The sequence below is a fragment of the Canis lupus genome, chromosome 7 (genome assembly GCF_003254725.2).
Source record: "Canis lupus dingo isolate Sandy chromosome 7, ASM325472v2, whole genome shotgun sequence".
NCBI lineage: Eukaryota > Metazoa > Chordata > Mammalia > Carnivora > Canidae > Canis > Canis lupus.
This window is the reverse complement of record NC_064249.1, coordinates 32920805-32945890: the sequence shown is the minus strand read 5'-3', so window position 1 is coordinate 32945890 and position 25086 is coordinate 32920805. Positions and strand designations below refer to the sequence as shown.

Here is a 25086-nt window from a genome sequence, read left to right as displayed (position 1 = left end):
TCTTCCTCTCACCAGTTTCTCTTCTGTGGGGGATCCTGTCCCATGAGCCTTGGACAACTCAGCAGATCAGTTCCAACAGTTCATGTGGACCAGACCAGTCAGTTCCTTCAGATGTGCCCTGTACTAATTCACTGTGGGAATGGGAAAGCCTTGCCTCGTTCCAACAAGATCTGCTGTGCAGGTCCAATCGATATCCTATTGCCTTCCTCTACATCTCTATCTTGTGGCTGTTGGTGGCTTGTCTTTACCCACTTATATTTTGTCATTTAAGGTTACCATCACCTAAATTTGTTGTGATGCAGTTCACAGGTTTTAAATTTTGTTATCTAGTTGTGGTTATATGGGGATTTGCAGACAGGAAAACTACAGCCCACTGCCATCTTTCCCTCCTCCTGTACTGCTTTTGAAAGTTTTCAGCCAGTTCCATTTTCAGACTCTGCTCGAGGCCCTGGCTTTGGAGGAAGCTGCAAGTCTCCATTTACTGAGCTCATCTAAACGTCTGCTTCCTGTTGGCTTCTACCACTACAGAATTGATCATTTCATTTCTTTGCTAAATCACTTACCACTTATCCATCTGTTTCCTTGCCTGATGTCTCTTCCTCTGTTAACCTTTATGGATTTATACTGTTTTACTCCTTTTCTGTCATTTAAGTGGTATTTTAAGTGGGTGAGGAGATAAACATTTGTAGACAATGTCTGAGTCACATTCTTAATTTGTTCTATAACAGGAAACATTCATAGAAAGCTCAAATTTACTTGTGTTCTTTGGGTCCTTTTCAGATTGGTTTTTATTTAGGAAACATTCATAGAAAGCTCAAATTTACTTGTGTTCTTTGGGTCCTTTTCAGATTGGTCTTTATTTCTTTTAACATTTTTATGCTGTTTCTTACAACTTATGTTTTTTGTTTCATTCTCTTTATCCAAGAGTCCTCTACTATCTTATTTAAAGATTAAAATACTCTGGATCCCTTACTTTATCCTCTGTATCTCAGGTAACACCTTTGTCTCCTGCCAGATCCATCCTTCCTTTCCTTCCCCTCCCCCCTCTGCTCTCTCTTCTCCCTCCCCATATTCACTTGCATGGCTGGTTCTCTTTCCAGGTGCCTGTCTATGTCTTTGCAGATTGTACACATCATAGACTCTTTAGTATCTTACAATCACACCTATAGCTCTAGTTAGGGGATTTTCAAGTCCATACTTTAAAAAGACATAGTAGGGAAAACAGGCTATTTTGAAGTTTAAGAATATTAACAACATAAATAGTTCTTTCCACAGGAGGCTAAAAGCAGTTTTCCTTCACTGTCAATCCGTAGCCCATGCAAATCCTTCAAGGAGAACAGAGCAATGTCCCACCACATGTTCAATGATCTTTAATCTTTCCAGCCACCCGGCCCATGCCAGCAACTTTATTTTCAAATCAATCCTGAAAGAGACAGGAAAGGCAAGGGGTAAAATTTAAAACTTGAAGAAATATAGTGATTCCCTCCAGGATAAACTGACTACAGAATTGTGGCTTTTCATTTATCATCCTTATACTTGACAACATGACAGAAACCTTTAGAGTAGATTTTTATAAATTCTAGGGGACTTGCCCCAAAACATCAAAACTTCCATAAACTGTCAAATATAAAATTATTTCTCTACTTAGCTTCTTATGAAAATATAAAAAGCTGAACAAATAATTATATAGTTAATATGTGAAATATACTCTATTTAAAAAATGGCATACATCTACAAATAAATCTTTCAGTCTGGTAATCGCTGCATTCCCAAACAGCACTTCAAATTGGTATTTTCTTGCAGGCAACAGCCTCCCAGCTGCTGCCATTTATTGGAATATTGCTCTCTGAACATGTATGCATTCAGGTTTGTTAAATATATCCTCTTCTGCTTCCGGAGTTAGTTGGATGTTATCTTTGACTGGTGACAGGGGATCTGGCTTCTTACAAGAAGGAAGCTTTTCAGAATCTCTGCAAAATATAATAAAAAGAATTGGTGTTTTTAGGGAATTATTATTATTAGAGAATAGTATCATTAGAGGCAAAAGAGAGGTATAGAAGAGGATAAGACCTTTCAATTTGTCTTAATTGAATATATGACACCTTCAGGTTCTCCTCTGAGTATCCCAATAAAATTTGAGTTTTCCTCAGCTCCCTTTTGTGCTTCCTAAATCACCTTTCAAGGCAGGTCCAAGGCCACTATTAAATATGTGCTAGCTAAGGCAGAATAATTCCAATAAAGAAACATTAGTTCCTTTGCCCTTAGCACCCTCAAGTCTAAGAATCAAGCCAAGTGAGGGATGAATAAGGTTTAAGTCCTTTTATTCCCCCCTCCTCCCAACTGTTTTTTTGGCTAGAAGGGAGTTCTAAGGCTACAAAATTATCCTATTATGAAGATAACACAGGTAATCCTAGCTCCTGTCAACAAAAATCCAAGAAAGTCTAATTTTCTAAAAGGCATTTAGGAATATTTTTGCACCTCAATTTCTCTTCAGTTAGCAGTTCTCAAAGTATGGTCCATGGGTCCCTAAAAATTCCCAAGACCCTTTCAGACTGCTTACAAGATGAAAACTATTTCATAATAATGTTTAGACTTTATCTGCCTTTTCCACTGGGTTAACATTTGTACTAATGATTCAAAAGGAAAATGGAATAAAAACTACTGGCGACTCAGCATGAATCAGGACACTAGCCTGAAACTGCATGAGAAATACTAGCAGCACTTGTATTTCTCTAGCTTCATGTATTTGAAGTTAAAAAGAAAAGAAAAAAAGTCAGTCTCACTTACGAATGTTCTTGATGAATAAAAATCATTAATTTTAATTAAATCTCAACCCTTTCAATTTCTTAGTACTCTATGAAAAACTGGGAAACACACCATGAGTACTGAAGCATGATGGTTATCGCAAGTAAAAAAAAACATGTCTGACACCATGGTTACTCAAATTTAGGTATTTGGCAAAGGGCTTCTCTAAAATGAACAAAGAGGGCCTGTTGTTACCCCCAAGGGAACAATTAACAGTATTTGTTGCCAATGATAAAATTCAAGTCAAAGTTAGAATTTTGGAAAACTTTGGAAAATTTATCCACCACTTGACAGCTTCCCAATACCTAAAGACTGTTGTGCTAAGACTGTGATGTCTTTATATTGTATAATGAAATGTGTCAACTTTTGGAAGATTAACAACTCAATAAACCAACATTTTCTAAATGACCAATGCACACATGAGGAAAAGATGCACTGAAGGTGTACTAAGGACCAAGACTGGAACACAACCCAGAATAGAAGTCTGTTGACTTGGTTTCATATCCAATTTACAACTAACTATGAAGAAACCATCACTTGTTGAATTTTGGTATGATATCAAAGTAGAAAATTTACAGCTGAATAAAATGTCTATTAAACTATACATTTCCCAACCACAAATATGTGCAGACCCAGATTTTCTCTCTATACTTCAACCAAAACAACCTATCATCAGATCAAACACAGAAGCAGACCGAAGAATCCAGCTTAGCCCTATTAAACCACAGTTAAGATTTGCAAAAATGTTAAAAAAAAAAAAAAAAACAAAAGACACTTTTCATTTTTTTTTGTTTTGGAAAGGTTATTTTTTTGGTAATAATACACTACTGATTTTAATATGGGTTTGTCATTGTTATTTAAAAATAAATATTTGAAAATGTCCACTCTAAATTCTAAGACAGTTAAATCAACTGTTTGAGAACTGCTGCTATATGGTTTAATCCCAGACCTTACACAACACAAAATAAAAATAACCATCCAGCACTCGTTTATTTATATAGTGTTTCCACTCGTACCATCTAATCTGACAGTGACATTTCTACTAGGTAAGGTTTAATCCCATCACCCATGTAACTTTCCGTTTCTCTATTCTTAGCACATTTGCTTTATTGAGAAGAACAGGAGAATAAATTAATCATACATACTTATAACTACAAGTACTTATAAATATACTTATAAGTATTTATAAGTACTTATAAATATAATACTTATAAATAATTATAAATCATAGCTACTCTGAGACTAACTTTGCAGTCTAACAGAAGGAAGTCCTGTGGTTCAAACAAGGTAGGTATATAGAGGTCAGCTCTTTTAAAACACTATTTGCCTCATGCATTAGAAATCTGACACATTCATCACCCGCAAGTGATGATTCTCCCCATTTCAGATGTGATCATTAAGAGAAACAAACTGCTTTAAATCAAGAAATATGAGACAGCATTACCTTCCCACCCCTATGTTTTTTTTTTTTAAATTTCTATTTATTATTTATGATAGTCACACAGAGAGAGAGAGAGGCAGAGACACAGGCAGAGGGAGAAGCAGGCTCCATGCACCGCCCACCCCTATGTTTAAGATAACTCTATTTTCATTACAATCCGGAGCTATAAAAGGAAGGAAGCCAAAACACTTAGACCAGAAAAAGTCACTTGCTTAACAGACCCCAAAGCCAGACCAAGAACTGAGGATTTTTAGGTTGTCATCTTTTCACTAAATGAAGGTATAGACGTTGAAGTTAAGTATACTTAAAAAGTGTCAGCTAAAGAGAATAAAGGAAAATAATTCTCAGGGTAAGAGAAAACAAAACTGACTCCTATGAAAACAGAAAGAATTGGGAAAAAGTGAAAGAAATTACAAAAAAAAATTTACCCTATCATTTTTTTTTTTAAAGATTTTATTTATTTGAGACAGAGAGTGAGAGAGAGAGCACAAGTGTCAGGGAGGGGAGAGGGAGAAGCAGGCTATCCACTGAGGAGGGAGTCTGATGTGAGGCTCGTTCCTAGGACCCCAGGATTCTGACCTAAGCCAAAGGCAGATGCTTCACTGACTGAGCCACCCAGGCGACCCAATTTATCCTTAGAGTAAGTAACAAGGAAACTCACTTTTTAAATCCAAAGTTCTTCCACAGCTCATTGATTTTTATCTGTAATCCTGGCCTGTTCTCAGCATCATGATGATTTCTCTTCTGGATGCTTGATGGCTTCTTGCTGAGCCCACTGGCTCGGGCAGGCACTAGAGGCTTGATCTTGGTTGTAGAAAGACTGTCCACAGAACTAGATTTATACAGCCCAGGAACCTACAGAGTAAATACCCCTTTTAACACTGTTCAAGTAATTACCTTTAGCTAATTTCAAACTATTCTCTGCACATTAAGATAGAAAAGTAACCAATAGGCAACATGTAAAAATGTTTTTCTTCAACCTAATATGTTTTGATTCTACTTAATAACGTATCTTGGATAGTTTCCTTTTCACATGCAGATAATTTTGTTTTGAAGAGGTTGTTTTTTTTTTTTTTAATTTTTAAAAGACTTTATATTCATTTATGAGAGAGACAGAGAGGCAGGCAGAGACATAGGCAGAAGGAGAAGCAAGCTCCATGTAGGGAGGGAGCCCGATATGGGACTCGATCCCAGGACTGTGGGATCACGCCCTGAGCTGAAGGCAGACGCTTAACCGTTGAGCCACCCAGGCGTTCCGAAGAGGTTGTTATTCAAACAGATCTCTACTGACAGTTAGCTTTTTCTATCCAAGGGCTACTTTTTATCCTGTGGGGAATATGGAGACATCAATGTTTTGTTGTTGTCATTAGGATAGTAAGAGTGAGGTACATAAAACAAGGCTTTCAAACTGACAAAGTTGATAGAGGAGGTATAAAGAACCGGAACGCCTGCATGTGAAAGATGGAATCTTGACTCAGGGTGTTGGTGAGAGGAAAGAGAGAGTGAGAAAGAAGGCAAAGAAAGAAACGTTAGAATTTGGTTAAGTACAGATGTGTGGTTGCTTTCCTTTACCCTCTGCAGAAGGATTGAGCTGGCAGTTACAAAGAAAAGAGACCCTAAGATTTTGAAACTAAATGACAAAGAGACTCTTTATGTAGTAGATGAAAATAAAAAATGTTCAAGAAGAACTGGTTTGAGATTTAACAACAACAACAAACAAGGTGAGTTTCATTGTAGATATTAAAGGTGGATATTGGGGAGCAAGGGGGAAGGTCCATCTGGGGAATTTTCACCAAAACAGATGTGACAGTTAAAACCCTGACAAAAACTCTTGAGAGTAATAATAATAATAATAGTAATAATAATAATAATAAAGAGACAACAGTTTAATGTCTAGGCATAACTTCTTTTGGGTAAGTACTTTCTACATCTCCAGTCCCATCACTGCAAATAATTTGGTATCTTTCTAGACCTTTTTCTATGATTATGTAAACATACAGTGTGCATGAATATTTTGAGTACTTAAGCAAAAATATGATGCCATACATACTGCTTCATGTTCTTCCTTTTTACTCAAAAATAATATGGACACCCTTCCAAGGCAGTGTATGTCTGAAAAAAGCCTTTAGCACCCAAAGATTTAAAAAATAGTCTTATATTTATATATTCTACATTTATATCTTTAATATATTTAGGATTTATATTTATATAGTGTGAGGTGGGGATCTTTTTTCAAATGGATTTGCAGACCATTTACTGAAATTTTAAAAAGGTTTTATGCTATTAGAAAAACAAAGTGTTCATTATGGAAAAACATGAGAAAACAAAGAAGAAAAATTCACCTGTACTCCCACCACCCAAGAACTAAAATCAATTATGTATTTAATAACTCCCTTATTTTTGGATATTTAGGCTAGTTGCAATTTTCCACTATTGTAACTACTATAACCAATATAAGATAAGTATTCAATGTACTTAAATTCTCATTATTTCCTTAGACTCAAGTTCTAGAATGCACTTACTGGGTTGAATTATTTAAACTCATTCAAATTGCTTTCCTGAAAAGGCAGAGCAATTTATATACAATTAATGTGTGATTATCTTCTCACTATACACTCATAAAGATGAGTACAATTAAAAATATTTTTTGAAAATCTGAGGTAAGAAATTCTATTTCATTATTTTAATTTGTATTATTTGACTACTAATGAGGTAAATATACTTTTATATATTAATCAACCATTTGTAGTTTTTCTTTTGTATTGTTTATGTCTCTTGTGCATTTCTGAGAAATAGTATATAAAATATGCTTTCACTTGTGAGCTTTTACTATGCAAAGAAATACTTATATATTTTAATTTAAAAAATACCCTAGCTTATGAGGTATATGGTTTCTAGCAGGTCTTTTGGCAACATATATCAAAGCTTTAAATTGTTATGTGCCTTTGGACCGGTAATACCACTCCATGGAGTTCATTTCTATGAAGCAATCAAGAATGGGCACAAATACCTATCCGCACGATCTTGATTACAGTACTGTCTGCTACAGCAAAATATGTTTAGGGTAAATGACAAACATAATGGAATTAGCTAAACTCATACAACTGCAACCTGTTCAGTCATTTTAAGTAATGCTGTAGAAGCACATAGAAAAAAGATCTTTCTATTGCAAGAGAAGATAAGGGTTTCACAACTTCACCACCTATAACCAGGCATAGACATGACCCTAATAGGATTGAAAGTAGATATTTTTTCTATAAATAAAAATTTAGGCATTTTAATTTTTAATTTTGTTGATATTTCTCAGTTTCTGATAATAAACATACAATGCTTTGAAAGTAAAAAAAATTTGTTTTACCTTGTTTCTTAGAAGTGTGTCTTTTTTCAAAAACTGAGATAAATGCGGTTTGGATTTTGGATTACCTAGATCATCAAATGACTTCATATTGCAGTCAGAGTCCTAGATTCCCCCAGATTAAAAAAAAAAAAAAGATTTTTACTGTGAATTTTTTATAATAATCCATATTCATCACAACATTAAACAAGTAAAACAAGAAAATCAGTATAAATAAAAATGTAATTTCTCAGAAAAGTATACAACATGGAGTAAGATGAAAAGAAAATGAATAAACTATGCCTGTGGCAAGAGATACAAAAAATGGTGATGCAGAAGTCAGAAATGTGGAAAAGTTCAGTCAGCACAGGAAGGCTTCTCGACAGCACAGGGCTAAAAGCTTATGAAGTCAGAGGAAGAGGTCTGTTGGAAAAAGGAAAAAGAACAGCCTGAAGGAGCTCACCAGACCTGAGAGTATTCTCCAGCATAGGGGGTGATGTGTTCTTTTTCTGCAAGCTGTTGACCACAGAGTAACTGTGGTGGCACCCGCATGGAGTCAAGAGCAAATGTAGCGTGAACCACCACATGAAAATGATGGTTTTAAAATGGGGGCACTTACATTAAGAGAAACAGGGGGTTCAGGACCAGTATGGATGAATCGAAGCCAAAGCAGGTGAAAGGAAAAAGAAAAGCCTGAGTCTCAAAGGCAGCCCTGGGGTTGGCTTGGCATACTCTTCAAAACTTAAATACCACATGGGACAGATTTTGGATTCAATATATTAACTGATTTCAGCTTTCTCCAAATGAAACCAATTTGTTCTCACATTTTAAGTTAGCTTTTTTCCCTTCAGTTTGAGTCCAATACAACTCAAGTTTCTCTTGGAAACCAGAATAAAATATTTTCCTTTTTGATAAATACAAGCTATCCAGATTTATTATTTACTCTTCAATGTTCAGGATAATCAAAGTTCTGCCACACAGTACTGTGGCTATCACTGTTCTTACAACTTGGTAATCAAGAGTTGGTGAAGATAAAACAAAGTATGTTACACTGGTAAGTCTGAGGTGACTCAGATGTGTAGGAAGCCAGTAGACCAGCATGTCATTTTAAAATAGAAGGTCATTGGGAGCTTATGGGCAGCACTTATCTGAAGCTGTGATTTAGGTCAGACTAGAAGGTATTTCATAAATAAGGAAAACAATGGTTAGGATGCTTTTATTGACTTAAAACAGAGTCACAAAGTCACATGTATTACTACTTTGTTTTGTTAGAAAGGGAAATCAGCAAGATTAAGAAGAGTAAACTGTAAACTGAAAACATATTTCTAAGTACTAAAGCTTAAGATGAACACTAGCAAATTCCTAAGGCCACTTCTTATAAGGTCTCTCTTTTTTTTAAGATTTTATTTATTTATGAGAGAGAGAGAGAGAGAGAGAGAGAGAGAGAGGCAGAGACACAGGCAGAGGGAGAAGCAGGCTCCATGCAGGGAGCCCAATGTGGGACTCAACCCCGGGACCCCAGGATCACGCCCTGAGCCGAAGGCAGATGCTCAACCACTGAGCCAGGGACACCTGGGTAGTCCCTCTTATAAGGTTTTTATGTTATCTCAATTCAAGAGTATATTAAGGAATTAGATACTAAATTTATTACAATGTATATCATTCTGCTTAGGTCTTTTCTTAACTGTGCACAACTTGAGATAGCTATTCATGGAGCACACAGTGACTCCAGAAATACAGTTAGGTAAACCATACACAAAAATGAAACATACAGAGAAGTCCTTAAGATGAAAAGAATGTGAACTTTCTACACAGTAAGATCTAGAATAAAAAATTAAGACAGCCAATTATTTCCAAAATGTAGGCAGGATTTCTCCAATTATCTAACACCCTATTTTCTCTTACATATGGATTTGAAAACAAAGGTTTCATAACATAACTTACCTCTGAATCCGAATCCTTACTAGAAGGCTGAGAAAGTTTTGATGCATTTAAACTGTGTGGCGATAATGCTGTGCTTTCCTGAGACTGTGGAGACCAAGCTGCAAGCCGTGAGGGAGGCGCTTCATCGCCTGACTCATCGCTCCTTGACTGGGACATACTGGACACCTCCCTCCGGTCAGGCAGGGTGGTGGGGGGATCAGTCCTCCTCCGGAACTGCTGCAATGCTGCGCTGGGAGAGGGGCTTGAAGTTCGTGAAAAATCTCCAAGACTTCCGGACCAGCTAAAACAATTTCTGAGTGTTCCCAGAGTGGGCGGTGAAATGGTCCTGGTGAACTTGCTGGTCTCAGAAGATAGAGACTCGTCAGCCACCACAGCTGCCTCGTCCGCAACTGGATCACGTGAATTAGGTGCTACGTCCGTACCAGCTGGCTTTGTGCCATCTACACAATCTGATTCACTCAGACTGCTTTCTTTCTCTGTGACAGCACTTTCACCTAGGGTCTCACTGCTTGCTTTCACAGATACACAGTCGGCAGAATCCAGAGAACTGCAAAAAAACCTAACAGGAAAAACAGCAGAAGAAATATATACATATTTTAGAGTTTCCTCACAAAGGCGATAAGACTCAGAAAATGAAAAATGTTCTCGATTTTTCAAGCAAAATCCTATAAATATCATAATTTCATAAAGACAAAAACAGATCTTGAAAGCTTAAATTTTGGTTGTATCAACATTTACACATTTAAAAATTTATTTACACAATGAATTTGTAGATAGGATTTCCTAAAAGCAGTCAGTCTCTACATACATGTACTTGGAATATCCAATGCATATTTTATCTACACCTAAACAGGACATAGGCCTTCTTCCCCCTAACCTTTATTTAATAAATTCCCAGACAGACTAGAAGCTCCCTGAGGACAGATACTATCCATGCTGTCAGGTCCTCCACAGCCCCTACACTAATGGCTAACAGTCAGATACTTGAAGAGTTACAGAGGTATGCAACAGAAGGGACAATTTACAGTTACTGTCTCTTATTCAGTAAAAGCAAAATAAGAGAAATTACACAGTACTCTTTATCTTAGCTTATTTCCTAGTAGCATATTATCTGGGAACTTGTACTGGTATATCCCCTACTGGCTTTTAAAATAAATACCTTATCAACTTTTATGTTATTTGAAATATTGAGGTTACGACTTTCACATCAATAAATTCTGTATTGATAAGAGGTATTACTGACAGTGTGGCAGCTTTAAAAAATCACTTATAAACACTCCAATACAAAAGAAAGATCAGTATCATTGTGGAGAAGATGTACTCAGAGTTTTTTGGTTAAAAAGGAAATTCTCAGATAAATCAGATAAATATGAAGCCTAAAGAGAATTTACTTCCTCAATAAGCATTAGTACGAATCCAAGATAATAAAGAGAATATGTACTACATGCTGGAGGGTAAAAATCCCCTCTCTCCTTTATCAAATCCCACAGTGAAGTGTGGGTATAAGCCAGGAAGGAAGCAGTCCATGGGAGGAAAGGTCTTACTAGCACTATTCACTAAGCACAAAACAGCAGCTCCTAGATTTGTCCATATAATTCATTTTTATATAAGTAAGAACCCCTATGATATCCAATAGTCCAAAGAGAAGTTATAGTGACAGTGCCCAAGATTATAAAATTAATCAACTAGAGAGTAGAATTAAAACCCAGAACCCCTCCCAGAAATATTTATATTTCTAGGTCTCAAAAGATAAACTGGCAGGTGTCTAGGATAAGTATCTATGTAATAAAGAAGAGTTAAAACAGACTTCCATAAAAGCAGACAAGATGGAGACAACCTTTGGCATATTACCTCCTGTTGCATTACATTAATGTAGTGAAGTGGAATATTATATTAACTATAAATCATATTACAGTGAGGTGATAATGAATTCACATTCAGGCCAATGAGACCATGTGTTCCTTTCAATCCACCATGCTGACGAGGCCTAGGAACCTCTGTGTCACCAGTACAAAGTAAACCATTCCGGGAAAGTTGTTTAACCTCTCAGAGTCTCAATGTCTTAACCCAAAATAGAGAAAATAACATCGACTTTGAATATCTCATAATTTTGCTGTGAGGACTAAAAGTATATTCAACAACTTTGAAAATTAAGAAAACTAATTTTAATATCCAGATGTTGCTATGCCACCCAGGTCAGAAAATTTTACATCAAAGACAGTTATTTCACAGGAAACTGATGGAGAAAAAAAAATCATTTCTCCAAGATCTCTTAACAATTTATTAGTAATACATCTACCTAAACCACAGAAAGCGGATTATGTGAAGCTTTGGACAGGTATCTCATTAAGCTTGTGCAGTGACCAGGCCAGTTGTATGGGCATGTGCAAATATGGCCCTCATCAGTTGTCCTCAGAGAAGAGCTGGACATCAAGTGACAGAAAAGGGAAATTTTATTTTCATCCACATGGAAAAATGAAATGCACGTTCCAAGAGTTCCTGCAAGTGAGGAAAGCCAACTTTCTAGAGAGGGCTTTCTTCATTGTTTGTAACCTCCTTTTTCATCATTTCACTGGGAGTAAGCATGTTCAACGAGAGTGAGCAGTACACGCAGAATCAGAATGAGCGTTTCAATTTTTCTGTTCCACTTCTGGCCTTTTAGAATCCACTGTTCACAGCACGCTTGGAATGGTCTATCAAAAGCAGGAATCAAATCATACTCTTCCCCTGACTAAAACCCTCCAAATATCTTCTATCACCTCTAAAGACTAGAAGCTCCTTTGCCTGGCTTACAAATCTTCCATGAACTGGCCCCCTGCCTATTTCTCTCTGTCAGCATCCTTTTGCAGACTTATGTTTTGGCAGGAATAGTGATAGGAGTGGCTGACAGCAATAGTTGCCCCCATGCTCCAAGCCTCGGCCCACAGGGAAGATAGAGGCTCCATTCTTTGTAATGATATTTGATATCTATTCCTTCCCTCTGACCCTTTCCAACCACCCTCTTTAATGCCCAGGAGCACCTCAGGCATACACTTGTCCCTGTACTTACCACACTGTACAGATTTTCTTTATGGACCTGTTTTTGCAACTACACTACAAGCTTCTCAACAAATACCATGCCTCTCATTTCGTAACTCAATGCTTAATATAGTATTATGTTCTCAATTAATATTAGAACTCTACAGTCATCTGTATTTATTTATTTTTAAAATATTTTATTAATTTGAGTAGAGAGAGAGTGACAGAGAGAGACTACGAGTGAGGAGAGGGGCAGGGGGAGAAGGAGAAGCAGGCTCTCCACTGAGCAGGGAGCCCAATTCGGGGCTCCAATCCAGAACCCTGGGATCATGACCTGAGCTGAAGGCAGACCCTTAACTGATTGAGCCACCCAAGCATCTCCAGTCACCTGTATTTAAGTGTATTTCAAAACTACTCTGATGTGATGCCTCAGTGGCTCCATTGATTGGCCATCCGACTTTGGATTTCAGCTCAGGTCATGATCTCAGGCTCTGCACTCATTGAAGAGTCTGCTTGAGATTCTCGCCCCTTCTGTCCCTTTCTCTGTTCATATTCTCTAAAATAAATAAATCTTAAAAAACAAAACAAAACAAAACAAAACCCGGGATCCCTGGGTGGCTCAGCAGTTTAGTGCCTGCCTTTGGCCCAGGGCATGATCCTGGAGTCTCGGGATTGAATCCCACGTCAGGCTCCCAGCATGGAGCCTGCTTCTCCCTTTCTCCCTCTGCCTGTCTCTGCCTCTCTCTCTCTGTGTCTCTCATGAATAAATAAAATCTTAAAAAAAAAAAAAAAACAAAAACCAAACCAAACCTCTTGCGAAATTATTTTTAGCTCTGAAAAAAAGCAGTAGAAACAATGAAGGGACCCTCCAAAACAACAGAATTTCTCTAATGCAAAATATAGATCTACAATTCTTATTTTGCTTTAGTATGAAGAGACGTTTAAGAGAACAGATGTGCGTTTACGTTGGGACTCTGCCAACATGATACTTGTGGTACGTGAAGCCAGGCTCCACACCGACCCCCTAGAGTCAACGTTTACTGAAGACAACTGGAATAAGTACCAATGTAGGAGCTGACACAGCAGACACACAATATCATGCAGAACTGTACCTGCTTCTGGTCCCTGGGACGACAACCGCACCACTCTCTTCATTTTTCCTCTGTAAAAATGCTGCAAATTTATTTCTTGTCGTAGGTGCTGTGCTTCCATTTTTTCTAACAGTGCTTCCATCTACCAGGTCAGATGTGAGCATTTCAGAAGAGTTCAAAGATTTAGGACCTTCACAATTATTTTTCTTGGTCTTCTTTGTAAATGAAAGGGAATACTGACTCAATAGGTCATCTTCTGACAGCTCTTCTAGATAAAAACAAAATGATCTATAAATCTTTGTTCCATGTGGAAACTTGGTCTTAATGTTACAGTCTACATCTCACTATTCTAAGGATGAAGTCTTATTTCTTTAACATTGCATCACAAGAAGAGAGATACAAGGATGACTCAAAAGAAAAAAAAATCCCTTAGCTGTGTTTTAGTTTCACAAATTAGTTAAGATTTTAACATCAATTATTTGTATGATTTTATGTGAAATTACGGAAACCAAAATTTCAGGATACAATCAATTCCATAAGATAGTTATTGTACTGAAGGCTTGATTTTGAATGAAAAAAAAAAAAAAGGCACTTTACATGTCAATGTATGATTTCCTGTTTGATTTTTAAAATGTTCTAATAAAACCAGCAGCCATTTATACATACCACCTATACATTACGGCCCCGGAAGTACATGTGATTGTCATATAGTAAAGTGAACTGCACTCCAGTTCTGATCCTCATTGCCCAGCTAGAGGCCCTAGAAACTTGTGTGACAAATGTATTCTATGGCATTAGAATAAACCATAAAATTAAATAAAATAGTTGGTTGACGACTGAGATAGTCAACAACATAGAGATAGCATTTTTGCTTTAAATTGATCCAACTACAACTAATTCTCAGCCTGAACAGCTTCCACTCACTAACTGCTCACTACCTATGATCAATAAAATGGCTGGGGGTTCCAAATACTAGAGAAAGAAGAAAATACCTCAAATTTAAAAATATACAGATTTTTAATAATTTACAGAAGAAGAAAATACAAACACGGTAGGATCCTGAGAAAGGTTTCTCCAAGCAGCAGCCACACCAGGCTAACTGCATTTTCCTTCTGTGATAAGGCTGTTGGACTAGCTATTTGGGAGAATTCCACAGGTTTAGATATTGAGCAGGGCACTTCGGTGTCTCTCATATTATGCTAGTGGACAAGACAGAGCAACACAACTGGATATTAGTTAGCAAGGAATTACAGCAAGTTGAAGAGTGTTGGAAGACTGCAGGCAACTAGCTGCCTGAATGGTCTGGAATCTAGCATAAGTACTCTTAATGTTGGTATGCTAAACATTATATAAACAAACACATTTTAATCAAAACTCTGAGATATCGAGAGCCATACTTCTCTCATTTCTAGGTGACACAGGTAATACTCGTACGTGAGTAGACAACACAAAGATTTTTCAAGAAAGGCAGAACAATGGATTATAACAAATTAAGATTATATCAATAGAATTTAATCCATATTTAAGTTTAAAATATAACTGTACCTGGCTTAACAACTAGTGTATTTTGATTATTAACTCAATAAATGCCAGCAAAATGACAGGAATGTTAATAAAAGCTATCTTATAGTTTGCAAAAATAAAAGTATGAGCTAAAAGCTTTGCAAAGGACTTGTTTTGTTGTTAGACTTTCACTCATTTGTGTAGAGGTCTGAGAAGGAGAGAAGGACCAGCTTATAATTAGCCTTTCCATTTCTACGTATCTTATGGATAAAAATAAAATACCTTTGCCCAACTTAGTATTCTACTCTCAGTACTTCTGTTCAACATCATATTGCAGGTTCCAGAAGACAAGAAAAAGAAATAAAAGGAGAAGAAAAAAATGATCAAAAAGCAAATAACTAAATATCATCCAGAGTGAAAAAGGAGACGCACAACTGTCTTTATTTGCTGGTGACATGATTGTCTATGCAGAATCCTGTGGAGTCTACGAAAGAGATGTTATGAACATGTGGGTTTACAAGGTTGCCAAACAGGATATTAAAATATAAAAATAAAAAAAAATGTAAAAATCATACAGTTGACCTTTAACAAGAGAGTTAAGGGTGCTGATTCCCTCCAGAGTCAGAAATCTGCATATAACTTGAATATAACTTGACTCTCTAAGAACGTTAACTAATGGCCTACTGCTGACCAAAAGCCTTACTGACAATACAACCAATTACCATATATTTTGTATGTTATATATGTTATATCCTGTATTCTCATAATAAAGCTAGCGACAAGAAAATATTAAGAAAACCACAAAGAGAAAATGAAAAAAGTTCCTGTATGAAAAAGTGCTGTATGAAAAAAGTTCCATATATAAGAGGACTTGCACAGTTCAAGCCCTTCTTGTTCAACAATCAATTGTATTTCTAGCAATGAGCAATTAGAAATCAGAATTAAAAATATCACTTGCGATAGCATCAAAAATCTGAAACAGAGGGATAAATTTAATAAAATGTGTTTAAGACACTAAAAACCACACGGCACTGTTGAAAGAAAACTTAAATAAGCAGATCAGAAAACTCAATCTTGGTAAGAAGTCAATTCTCCCCAACCTGGTCTATAGATTCAACTGGATTCCAGTCAACATCTCAGCAGACTTAACTGTTTTTAAGTTGACATGTTGATTCCAAAATTTGTATGGAATTGTGAAAAACATAGAGTAGCCAAAATAACTTTGCAAAAAACTTAGAGGACTTTTATTACTTAATTCCAAAATTTACTGTTAAGCTATGGTAATTAAGAGAGTGTCCTGGCATAAAGACACTGGGCCCGGGATCCCTGGGTGGTGCAGTGGTTTGGCGCCTGCCTTTGGCCCAGGGCGCGATCCTGGAAGACCCGGGATCGAATCCCACGTCGGGCTCCCGGTGCATGGAGCCTGCTTCTCCCTCTGCTTGTGTCTCTGCCTCTCTCTCTCTCTGTGAGACTATCATAAATAAATAAAAATTTATAAAAAAAAAAAAAAAAAAAAGACACTGGGCCCCATCATACAGAATGATAGAGCCCAAAACAGACTCATACAAATGTGCCAAGGCAATTCAATGAGGAGAGGGCAATCTTTTAACAACTGGTGGTGGAACAAGTGGATTGCCATATATAAAAAAGGTCAACCTTGATTCTTACCTCACACCATATTAAAAAAAATAATTCTAAATGGATCAAAGGCCTAGGTCTAAGAGCTAAGACTACAGAAGCTCTAGAAAAAACAAACAAAAGTCAAAAGAAAATCTCAGTGACCTTAGGTTTGGCAAAGATTTCTTAAATGTGATTGATACTCACTAATATTTCACAACATACACAACCGGCAAAAATACGTACCATTTCTTGGTCTTTTCACAATGGATGACTTTCTTGGAAGATTTAACCCTTTAATACTGATCACTTGTTCAATGCCCATAGTACTTGGATTTTCCTTCAATCTTGTAGCATCTGAAACAATATCTAGCTCAAGTCTAGGGCAATAATTCCCATGCCAAATGCTATTAACGTTAGATGATTTTTGACATGTTTTGTCATTCCAACTCTGACTTCTTGATTGGGCAGGCTAAAATAGTAAAAAGGAAAAGGATTACCTGAAGAAGGAAAATAATCAAATCATTTCCCTCTCCAGCAACATAAATTATAAGTAAATAATTTATTCTTTTCAACAATTTTTGATGAAATATCTGCTAATAACATTTTTTACTTTGATGGTAATACATTTTTCCATTAAATGTGTCTTGTATTCTTGGGTCTGTTTCTCTTCTAATGAAGGTCAAGTGACCTTGTTATCTCATTTCTCAGAAATAAAAAGTGAATCTTCCTAAGATGTACAGTGCAAGAAATTGAAATGCACTTGAAGAAATGTGGCCAGAAAAAAAGTACTTTCAAAATTTGAGTATTATTTCAAAACACAATACCAATTAGTTTAACAATCATCTGGAAATAAGCCTCTAAATAGTCATTTACATACACTTTATAAAGCGCCTGAAAGTTAAAACCATAAAGTTGTATATTTAAAGTAAACTACTTGGGTATACACGGAGTCTCACAAAAAAGTTTCTCTAAGAAAGAGTTTATTGCCAGGTAAGTGCTGGTAAACAATCACTCTCAATGCTAATATAAGTTATTCACAATTACAACATATTCTGGATGATAATGACATAGTAACAGGCTATCAATGACACTCTAACAGAGAAGAGGCAAAGGAAAAAATGAACAAAGACATAAAAATGTTGGTACTAAGGGCATGAATCCTACTTGACAAAAATCCCACCTGAACTTGGAATTTAATCTAAGCCTCTCACTTAAAGAAAGGATAAAAATAAATAAAACAAGGTGACATTATTCAGGATACATTTTAAGGATTAATAAGGACAGTAATTTCAAATAATTGAGTGAATGGTTATCAAAAACAGCTTCAGCTTAAGGATAATGGCTCATGGCATTAGATCCCACTGATTTTTCTTGTTTTTTTAGATTTTATTTATTTGGGAGAGAGCGAGAGCATGAGCAGAGGGGAGGAACAGAGGGGAGTGGCAGAGAGAGAGGGAGAGGCAGACTCCCCACTCAGGAGGGAGTCTGATGCCGAACTCCATCCCAGGACCCTGGGATCATGACCCAAACTGACAGCAGACAATTAACTGACTGAGCCACCCAGGGTCCCCTATTGATGGTTTTATTGCAAAAAGAGAAACAGACTGGGAAAACCAAATTTTAGATAAACAAAAAGGATTAATTAGTTTGGCACAATTAACCGTTCCTACAGAAATTTCTCTGATGGCCATCTTAGTGAGCCAACCATTCTTGTTAATGTCTGGATATATTTAATACAACCAACTATTTTAGTTTCTGAGCCAAAAAAAAAAAAAAAAAAAAAAAAAGGCTTAAGAATCATTCCTAATGAAATTATAATAGCAATAATTCAAATATGTAAAGAAGATTGTAAACCCTTTTCAGTCCTTCGATTATCATCTCCTAAAACAATAAACAAACATAAACTCTATCTGCAGTAAAATTCGGAGATACCTGTATTGTCCAAACCATAGTGAAGACAGAATATAGAGAAATTTTTGGAACCTAGCAGAAGAGAGATCAAGCCCAAGTGTCTGCAGAAAAGAATCCCAAAGGGAAGTCAATTTCACCTACAAAAACATGATAAAAGCTCAGGAATTTAAGGCACCAGGGACCATGCATGCCCCACATGGGGGAGGGCTAAGAAGAGGAGGATTATTTGACCCCTGGGCCCTCATCTTCTACCTGACCATATAGTCAACTCACACCTACCCCTTCAGAACCAGAGCAACTGTTTAGTTGAAACCCAGAAATATAACACAGATATAGTAGCAATTTAGAAGGTGAGAAAATCCATTGGTCTAAAGACAGAGGTCAAATGAAAGGCCCACTCCAACTCACTTTCCCTAATACCTGCTCTCAAAATGCAAACTGCCACATTTACACGTTAAGTAGAAACTGGAGGATCCCTCTTTGGAAAAATGGAACCGTGCAGAGAAAACACACTGACATTTGGTAATTCACAAAATCAAGCCAGCTTGTTGGCAACCAGATCACCCAAGAGTAAAGCCCAAGGCTATAAGCCCACTCAACTGCACAAATATCAAGCTTCTCAGTACCTCTCTCAAATAGGAACAAATGGACAAGAAACTTCAGATGCCTGAAGAAACGCTCCACCATGAAGGGGAAAAGGCCAAAACAAGTAGAAAAAAAAAAAAAAAAACCCATTCAGAGCAAACAGAATGCAGAGAACAGAAAATGTCAAGAGAATAAAATTATATTCTCAGAGAGATCTGTAATACAGAATCTTTAAAAAAGTACAATTAAACAATGTATCCTTCAATAAGAAAATGAAAGCAGAAAAACATTCAACAGAATTTTTGGCAATGACAGGGATGTTCCGGGCTGTCCATTATGGTAGCCACTAGTCCCTAAGCACTCTCAAGGTGGCCAATGCAACTTCAGAACTAAAATTCAAATATTGAATTTATTAATTAACAAATTAACATTAATTTGTTAATTTGTTTCAATTAACATTGAAAATGTTAATTAATTTGAATAGCCTCATGTAGCTACTGACTACTATACTGGATAGTGCAAAGCTGGAAGACAAACATTTCCCAGAGAAATCACAAGACAAAGACATGAATAAGACAGAAAAACTTGAAGATTAGGAAATCTAATATCTAATTAAGAGAAATTCTAGAAAGAGAAAACAGAGAAGAGGAAAGAGTGATCTGAGTGTAAGGTTTACATGATTTGAGTTGATAAACATAAGGTTCTTTCCTAGTGTCATTAGGGATTTCTGCATAGTGCATATGTGAGTTTTCTGGATAGATAAGATATAGTCATCAGAACTTAATGAAGGAATAAATATGAATAGGAAACAGTATGAGAAAGAGAGAATGGTGGTAGTGGTGGTGGTGGTGGGGTGTCAGAAAGAATATACACAATTGGGCAAAAGTAGAATAGGAAAGGTCTCAGAAACACAGCTCAGAGGCACTCAATGAATATTTGTGCAGTGGTGAGGGAGGGAGAAAACAGCTTTTACTTAATGGGAACATTTCTAGGCTCGAATCTTCAACTATGCTAAGTGTCAGAGGCAAATGGGGTGGGATGAGAAGGCATCAAATGTTTATAGATTCAGACGAAATGTTCAGGTCTGAAGGTCTGGTGATATATCATGAGGCTGCTTTTTAATTTAAGGAAATTCACCAATATATCTATGTTTTAAGACAGAGAATTTCTCCAGCATCAAGTTGTTTTAAACCCGCACTCCACACAGTGCTGGGATATAGAGATTCTTAGAAATGCTTACGAAATGAAGATTTGCCTTAGTCACAGTTCCTGAGACATAACTAAAACATGCTTTCTAAAAGTGAAGTCATTAAAAAAAAAAAAAATTAAGATGTTACCATAGCAGTGTCTGGATTGTAGTCATCAATCTGTTCAAAAGTGTTTATATCTTTATTTCCAAGGGCTATTTGAAGAGCTATGGAATCATCAAAATACCTAGGTTGGTAAGATTAAGGAAAAATGCTTTTATTAACAACCAAATAATAGTGTATTAAGATAGAAAAGTGTATTCTATGGTTACAGAAAATCTTCAGTTTCAGGACCTCAGCAGATCCTTCTTATTTTCCACTCAGCATGACTGAAATACCACATGCATTGTTTATCAGGCTCTATTTGTCACTGCAGGAGCTGGCCATTTTTGGAAGCAAAGCCTCAAGTCAACACTTCTTTCCAAGAGAGATGGGGAGGGAATCCTGGTCACCATCTATGTGACTCAGGGCTCTGAATCATCTATGTACATGTAGCCAGGGACTGTGAGCAGGGCATCCTCAACTGGTGTGCTCACGTGTCCACAACCCCCCCCCCCCAAAAGAATGGAGTGTGCTGGCCAAGAAAGAAATGCCACCTTTCAAGTACCTTAAGCGGCTGACTGTACATGTTTCTGTTAAGGCAACTGAAGCAATTAATTAGCACATTATCATAGATGAGCCTCAGGTTTATAAACAAAAAGGTGCTCTGAATTTTCACCAGCATGGTAATTAAAATGAAAAAAAACATAGAATTCACTATAAAAAGGAAGCAAAGAATAATCTGCAGGCTTTTTACTGAATGCCTCACTAAAAAATCATCATAAAAATATGGACGAAGTACAAAATTCCACCATTCTCATTCAGAAAGGATACTGCCCAGCGTAGCTTAGTGTTTCAGGATCAATGTCATCTTCATAGGCATTCAGAGGGATGAGTTTCCTTCTGACGGGATCAAACACTAGCTGATAAAGGAAGGTATTGTTGGCTCGAATAAATCCTTTGATGTAATCTTCTGGTACGGTTATATTCATCTTAAGATAGTGTCCAATTTTCTTGATTACCTAAAAATGGATGTAAAAATATTTACTAGTTATCTGCAAATACAGAATGCGTCATTCCCAAGACCAACTGGTTTACATCAGAGGCAGATGAGGAGAGACAGAAAATTGATTTATTTTAATGGCATTAAAAGCCTCTACCAGCAAACATGATCAGGTCACATCACTAAAACCTCTCTGTAACAGTATTTTCTTCAATTTTTCTATTATAAACCCAAAGAATGAACAAGTCAGTTACACATCAGGTTTATATTCCCAAGTGTGACATTAAGACACATTCCTTGCCCTCAAAGTCCCTTTCATCCAAAAGGCAAAGTACAAACATACAAAAGCCCCGAGAATTAAAAATGAGGTTGACAATCTAACTTCTGTTAGTCATAGGTGATTAAAGCTGGAAGTGATTTAAATACTTCAAATCACACTCGGAGAGGAAGAAGGGAAGCCAGTGGCCCTGGAGTCACCGGCTAGCTAGTGCATGTGGCTCCACGCCCAGCTCTGCCACTGCCTCCTCACCAGAACTACCCCAGGGGAGCAGGGTTGGGGTGGCAAAATGAGCTTCTTTAACATATGCTTATTTTTCTTAAGGTAAAGATATCAGAGAGATGATAGAGGTGATTCAGGTGTCTTAGTTTTCCAGAGGACACAGGGCACATGATGCTGCATCAGAGAAGTAGGTATGAAAACCCAGCTGTCTTCTATCAAGCCTTGTTAAGGAAATTTACATAAATGTGCAATTCCAGTCATAATTTTCATGTTTTCAGAAGACATGGCTATTTTTCATTAAAATATGCTATGTATGCTAATACATAAAATACATGAATTTATGATTATTAGCGTTAAAATTTTTTTTTTATTTTTTTTATTTATTTACGATAGTCACTCACACACACAGAGAGAGAGAGAGAGGCAGAGACATAGGCAGAGGGAGAAGCAGGCTCCATGCACCGGGAGCCCGACGTGGGACTCGATCCCGGGTCTCCAGGATCGCGCCCTGAGCCAAAGGCAGGCGCTAAAACGCTGCGCCACCCAGGGATCCCCGATTAGCGTTAAATTAATAAACAGTGTATCTTTGAATTTGATTTAGTAAATATCAACAGCTATAACCTATTTAACAAAAATTATTGTCACCATGAGCCTTAAAGAGTGGATCCTGAGACCAAAAAGTTTGAGAACCACCACCACAGAGAACAGGACAGAAACTGAAAGATTATACATTTTAACAATTTTATCTAGAACATTTTGCTTTTAAGTCTCTTTATCTTAGTCTTCATTTAAAAAATTTTGCCAATTACTTAAAGCAGGTCCGTCAGTTGCCAAAAGCTAAATTGTAGTGTTTCAGTCATTTTGTCCTTGTGATAACACAATATGGGCTACTGATAGGATAGAATATTTAAAGTTGTTATTCTGAAGGGCTTATCTATGATGTAAGAAACACTCCAGAAACTGACGAGGATGCTGGGTGATTCACTCCTACCTTTACAATGTCTGGATTATTGGCTAGTCTTAGCACTTTGCAGGCCTTTGCTAACCCGATCCCACGCAGTGAGGAGAGGTAGTCACAGCCTGAGAGAATGCACATGTAACGGAACTTCTCCTCCGTGAACACATCCCCAAGCTGTCTGCACATTCCCAGCCGAGCCTGGTCAATTTCTAATCCATTTCCAAACTGGTCCATTTTTAAAATTACCTTCAAAAGGAAGGGAAACTGTTAATATCTATAAGGGTCATTATAGTTTTTCATTAATTCACTGCAATATTTCTAAGAATTCTTTCTTGTTCTGTATCAGCACTGAGAAAGGAGAGGGAGGTAGGCCAGTTAATTACCGTGAAATCTGCAAATAAATTAAACTGAAGCACAGGCTATGACAGACAAGGTTGTGCACCAGGTCTCCTTTGTTCTGACTCTGGGGAAAAGAATGCCCTTTCTGTACCCTTTACCTCCTCCTGACATCCAGGGTTGTCATGGCAATCAAACAGCAATTCATACAAAAATCCTTCTTATTTTTTTTTAAAAGATTTTATTTATTTATTCATGAAAGACACAGAGAGGCAGAGACATAGGCAGAGGGAGAAGCAGGGCCCCTGTGGGGAGCCTGATGTGGGACTTGATCCCAGGACCCCGGGATGAAGACTTGAGCCAAAGGCAGATGCTCAACCACTGAGCCACCGAGATGTCACAATCTTTTTCTTAAAGCAATATATGCTCATTGTAGAAAATTTGGGGAACATGGAAATTCAGGAAGAAAACAGAAGTTGCCTGACATCTCTCATCTATCACTGTTACCCAGCATTAATCCTCTGACAGATCCTCCTAGTCGTCTATGAAATATACAGATATAACCATTGGCAGGGGCAGCCCCGGTGGCTTAGCGGTTTAGCCCTGCCTTCAGCCCAGGGCGTGATCCTGGAGGCCTGGGATTAAGTCCCACATCGGGCTCCCTGCATGGTGCCTGCTTCTCCCTCTGCCTGTGTCTCTGCCTCTCTCTCTCTAGCTGTGTCTCTATGAATAAATAAATAAAATATTTTAAAAAATAAATAAACATTGGCAGTAACAAAAATGAGATCTTGTAGTTTTGTATCTTAATTCCCCCTTACAATATCATGATAAAATTTCCATTAAACAGTTTTATACATAATTCTAAATAACTACAAAGCATTCCATGAGATAAGTTATTTATATCACTTAATTGAAAAATAAAGCATATTGAGTAATACTAATAACAAGAACAGTAAGTGCATGCTCTACTGAAGGATTTGGATAAAACAATAAAACCTTCTAACCTTAAGGGCTTAATCTGAAAAAGTATTCAGAATTGTCAAGCAGCAAAGCCCTTCTTTCCATTTTAAATAATTATTAGCATTGTAAGCAGGTATTAACTGCAAGATTAAATAAAATAATGATTCCTGGAGAGGAAAAATCTTAGCTCCTTGCTTTACACCACTGCTAACTGCACAGAAAAGCAGCATGTAGTAGTCGTAGTTAAGTACCTTTTTACAGCCAAAGGCGAGGAGGTCAGAGTCCTCTGTAATTATAGCTTGTACAATACCAGCTTTGTTAAGATAGGCCAACTGTGCGTCTGCTTCGTATGGAGCCACGAGACAATCTACTCCCTGGGACCGAGCAGCCTGCCAGAGAAGGTCATGGTCAATCTCCAACACAGAGTGTAGATCTTATTACCAGCCTCACGCTGCTGTTATTTTCTGAAATCATTTCCTTTGGAGCAAATTTTTCAACTCTGAGTCCTACGTATACTGAACTAATCATATAGCCACAAAGATTTCTCTTTTTAAAAATCAACTTATAGGAGAAAATACTGCTGCACCTTCAGAGGGAGAAAAACAACTACAAGCCAGAAAACTTAATTATTTCAAATTGTAGAAAGCTTGCATCTTAAGAATGGCTATGCTCCAAAAGCATAGAAGACATTAATTTGGGGCTCTGAATATATCTTCCCCATAAAAATAACATGTTTTCTTTTCAGACGACAAAAGTATCTGACACTGTTTTGATAAAACTACAGAACTTAAA

The 25086-nt window shown here is 37.0% G+C and overlaps 1 protein-coding gene across 5 annotated transcripts in view; it reads right to left on the bottom strand.

Moving 5' to 3' along the window:
* Window positions 1-838: 838 nt before the first annotated feature.
* EXO1 (exonuclease 1) overlaps window positions 839-25086 on the bottom strand; it is a 31744-nt gene continuing 7496 nt past the window's right edge. For 2 of the 5 annotated variants that reach the window (XM_025430521.3, XM_049112370.1), the window contains exons 6-15: window positions 24546-24683; window positions 23032-23244; window positions 21373-21560; window positions 20590-20686; window positions 17000-17225; window positions 13655-13901; window positions 9525-10083; window positions 7605-7706; window positions 4908-5101; window positions 839-1970 (exon numbers count right to left, since the gene is read on the bottom strand). In XM_025430521.3, the coding sequence (XP_025286306.3) occupies window positions 1829-1970; window positions 4908-5101; window positions 7605-7706; window positions 9525-10083; window positions 13655-13901; window positions 17000-17225; window positions 20590-20686; window positions 21373-21560; window positions 23032-23244; window positions 24546-24683 (2106 nt within the window). In that variant the 3' untranslated portion in view covers window positions 839-1828. The remainder of the gene's footprint in view (window positions 1971-4907; window positions 5102-7604; window positions 7707-9524; window positions 10084-13654; window positions 13902-16999; window positions 17226-20589; window positions 20687-21372; window positions 21561-23031; window positions 23245-24545; window positions 24684-25086) is intronic. The other 3 variants (XR_007411951.1, XM_049112371.1, XM_049112372.1) reach the window with 3 other exon arrangements.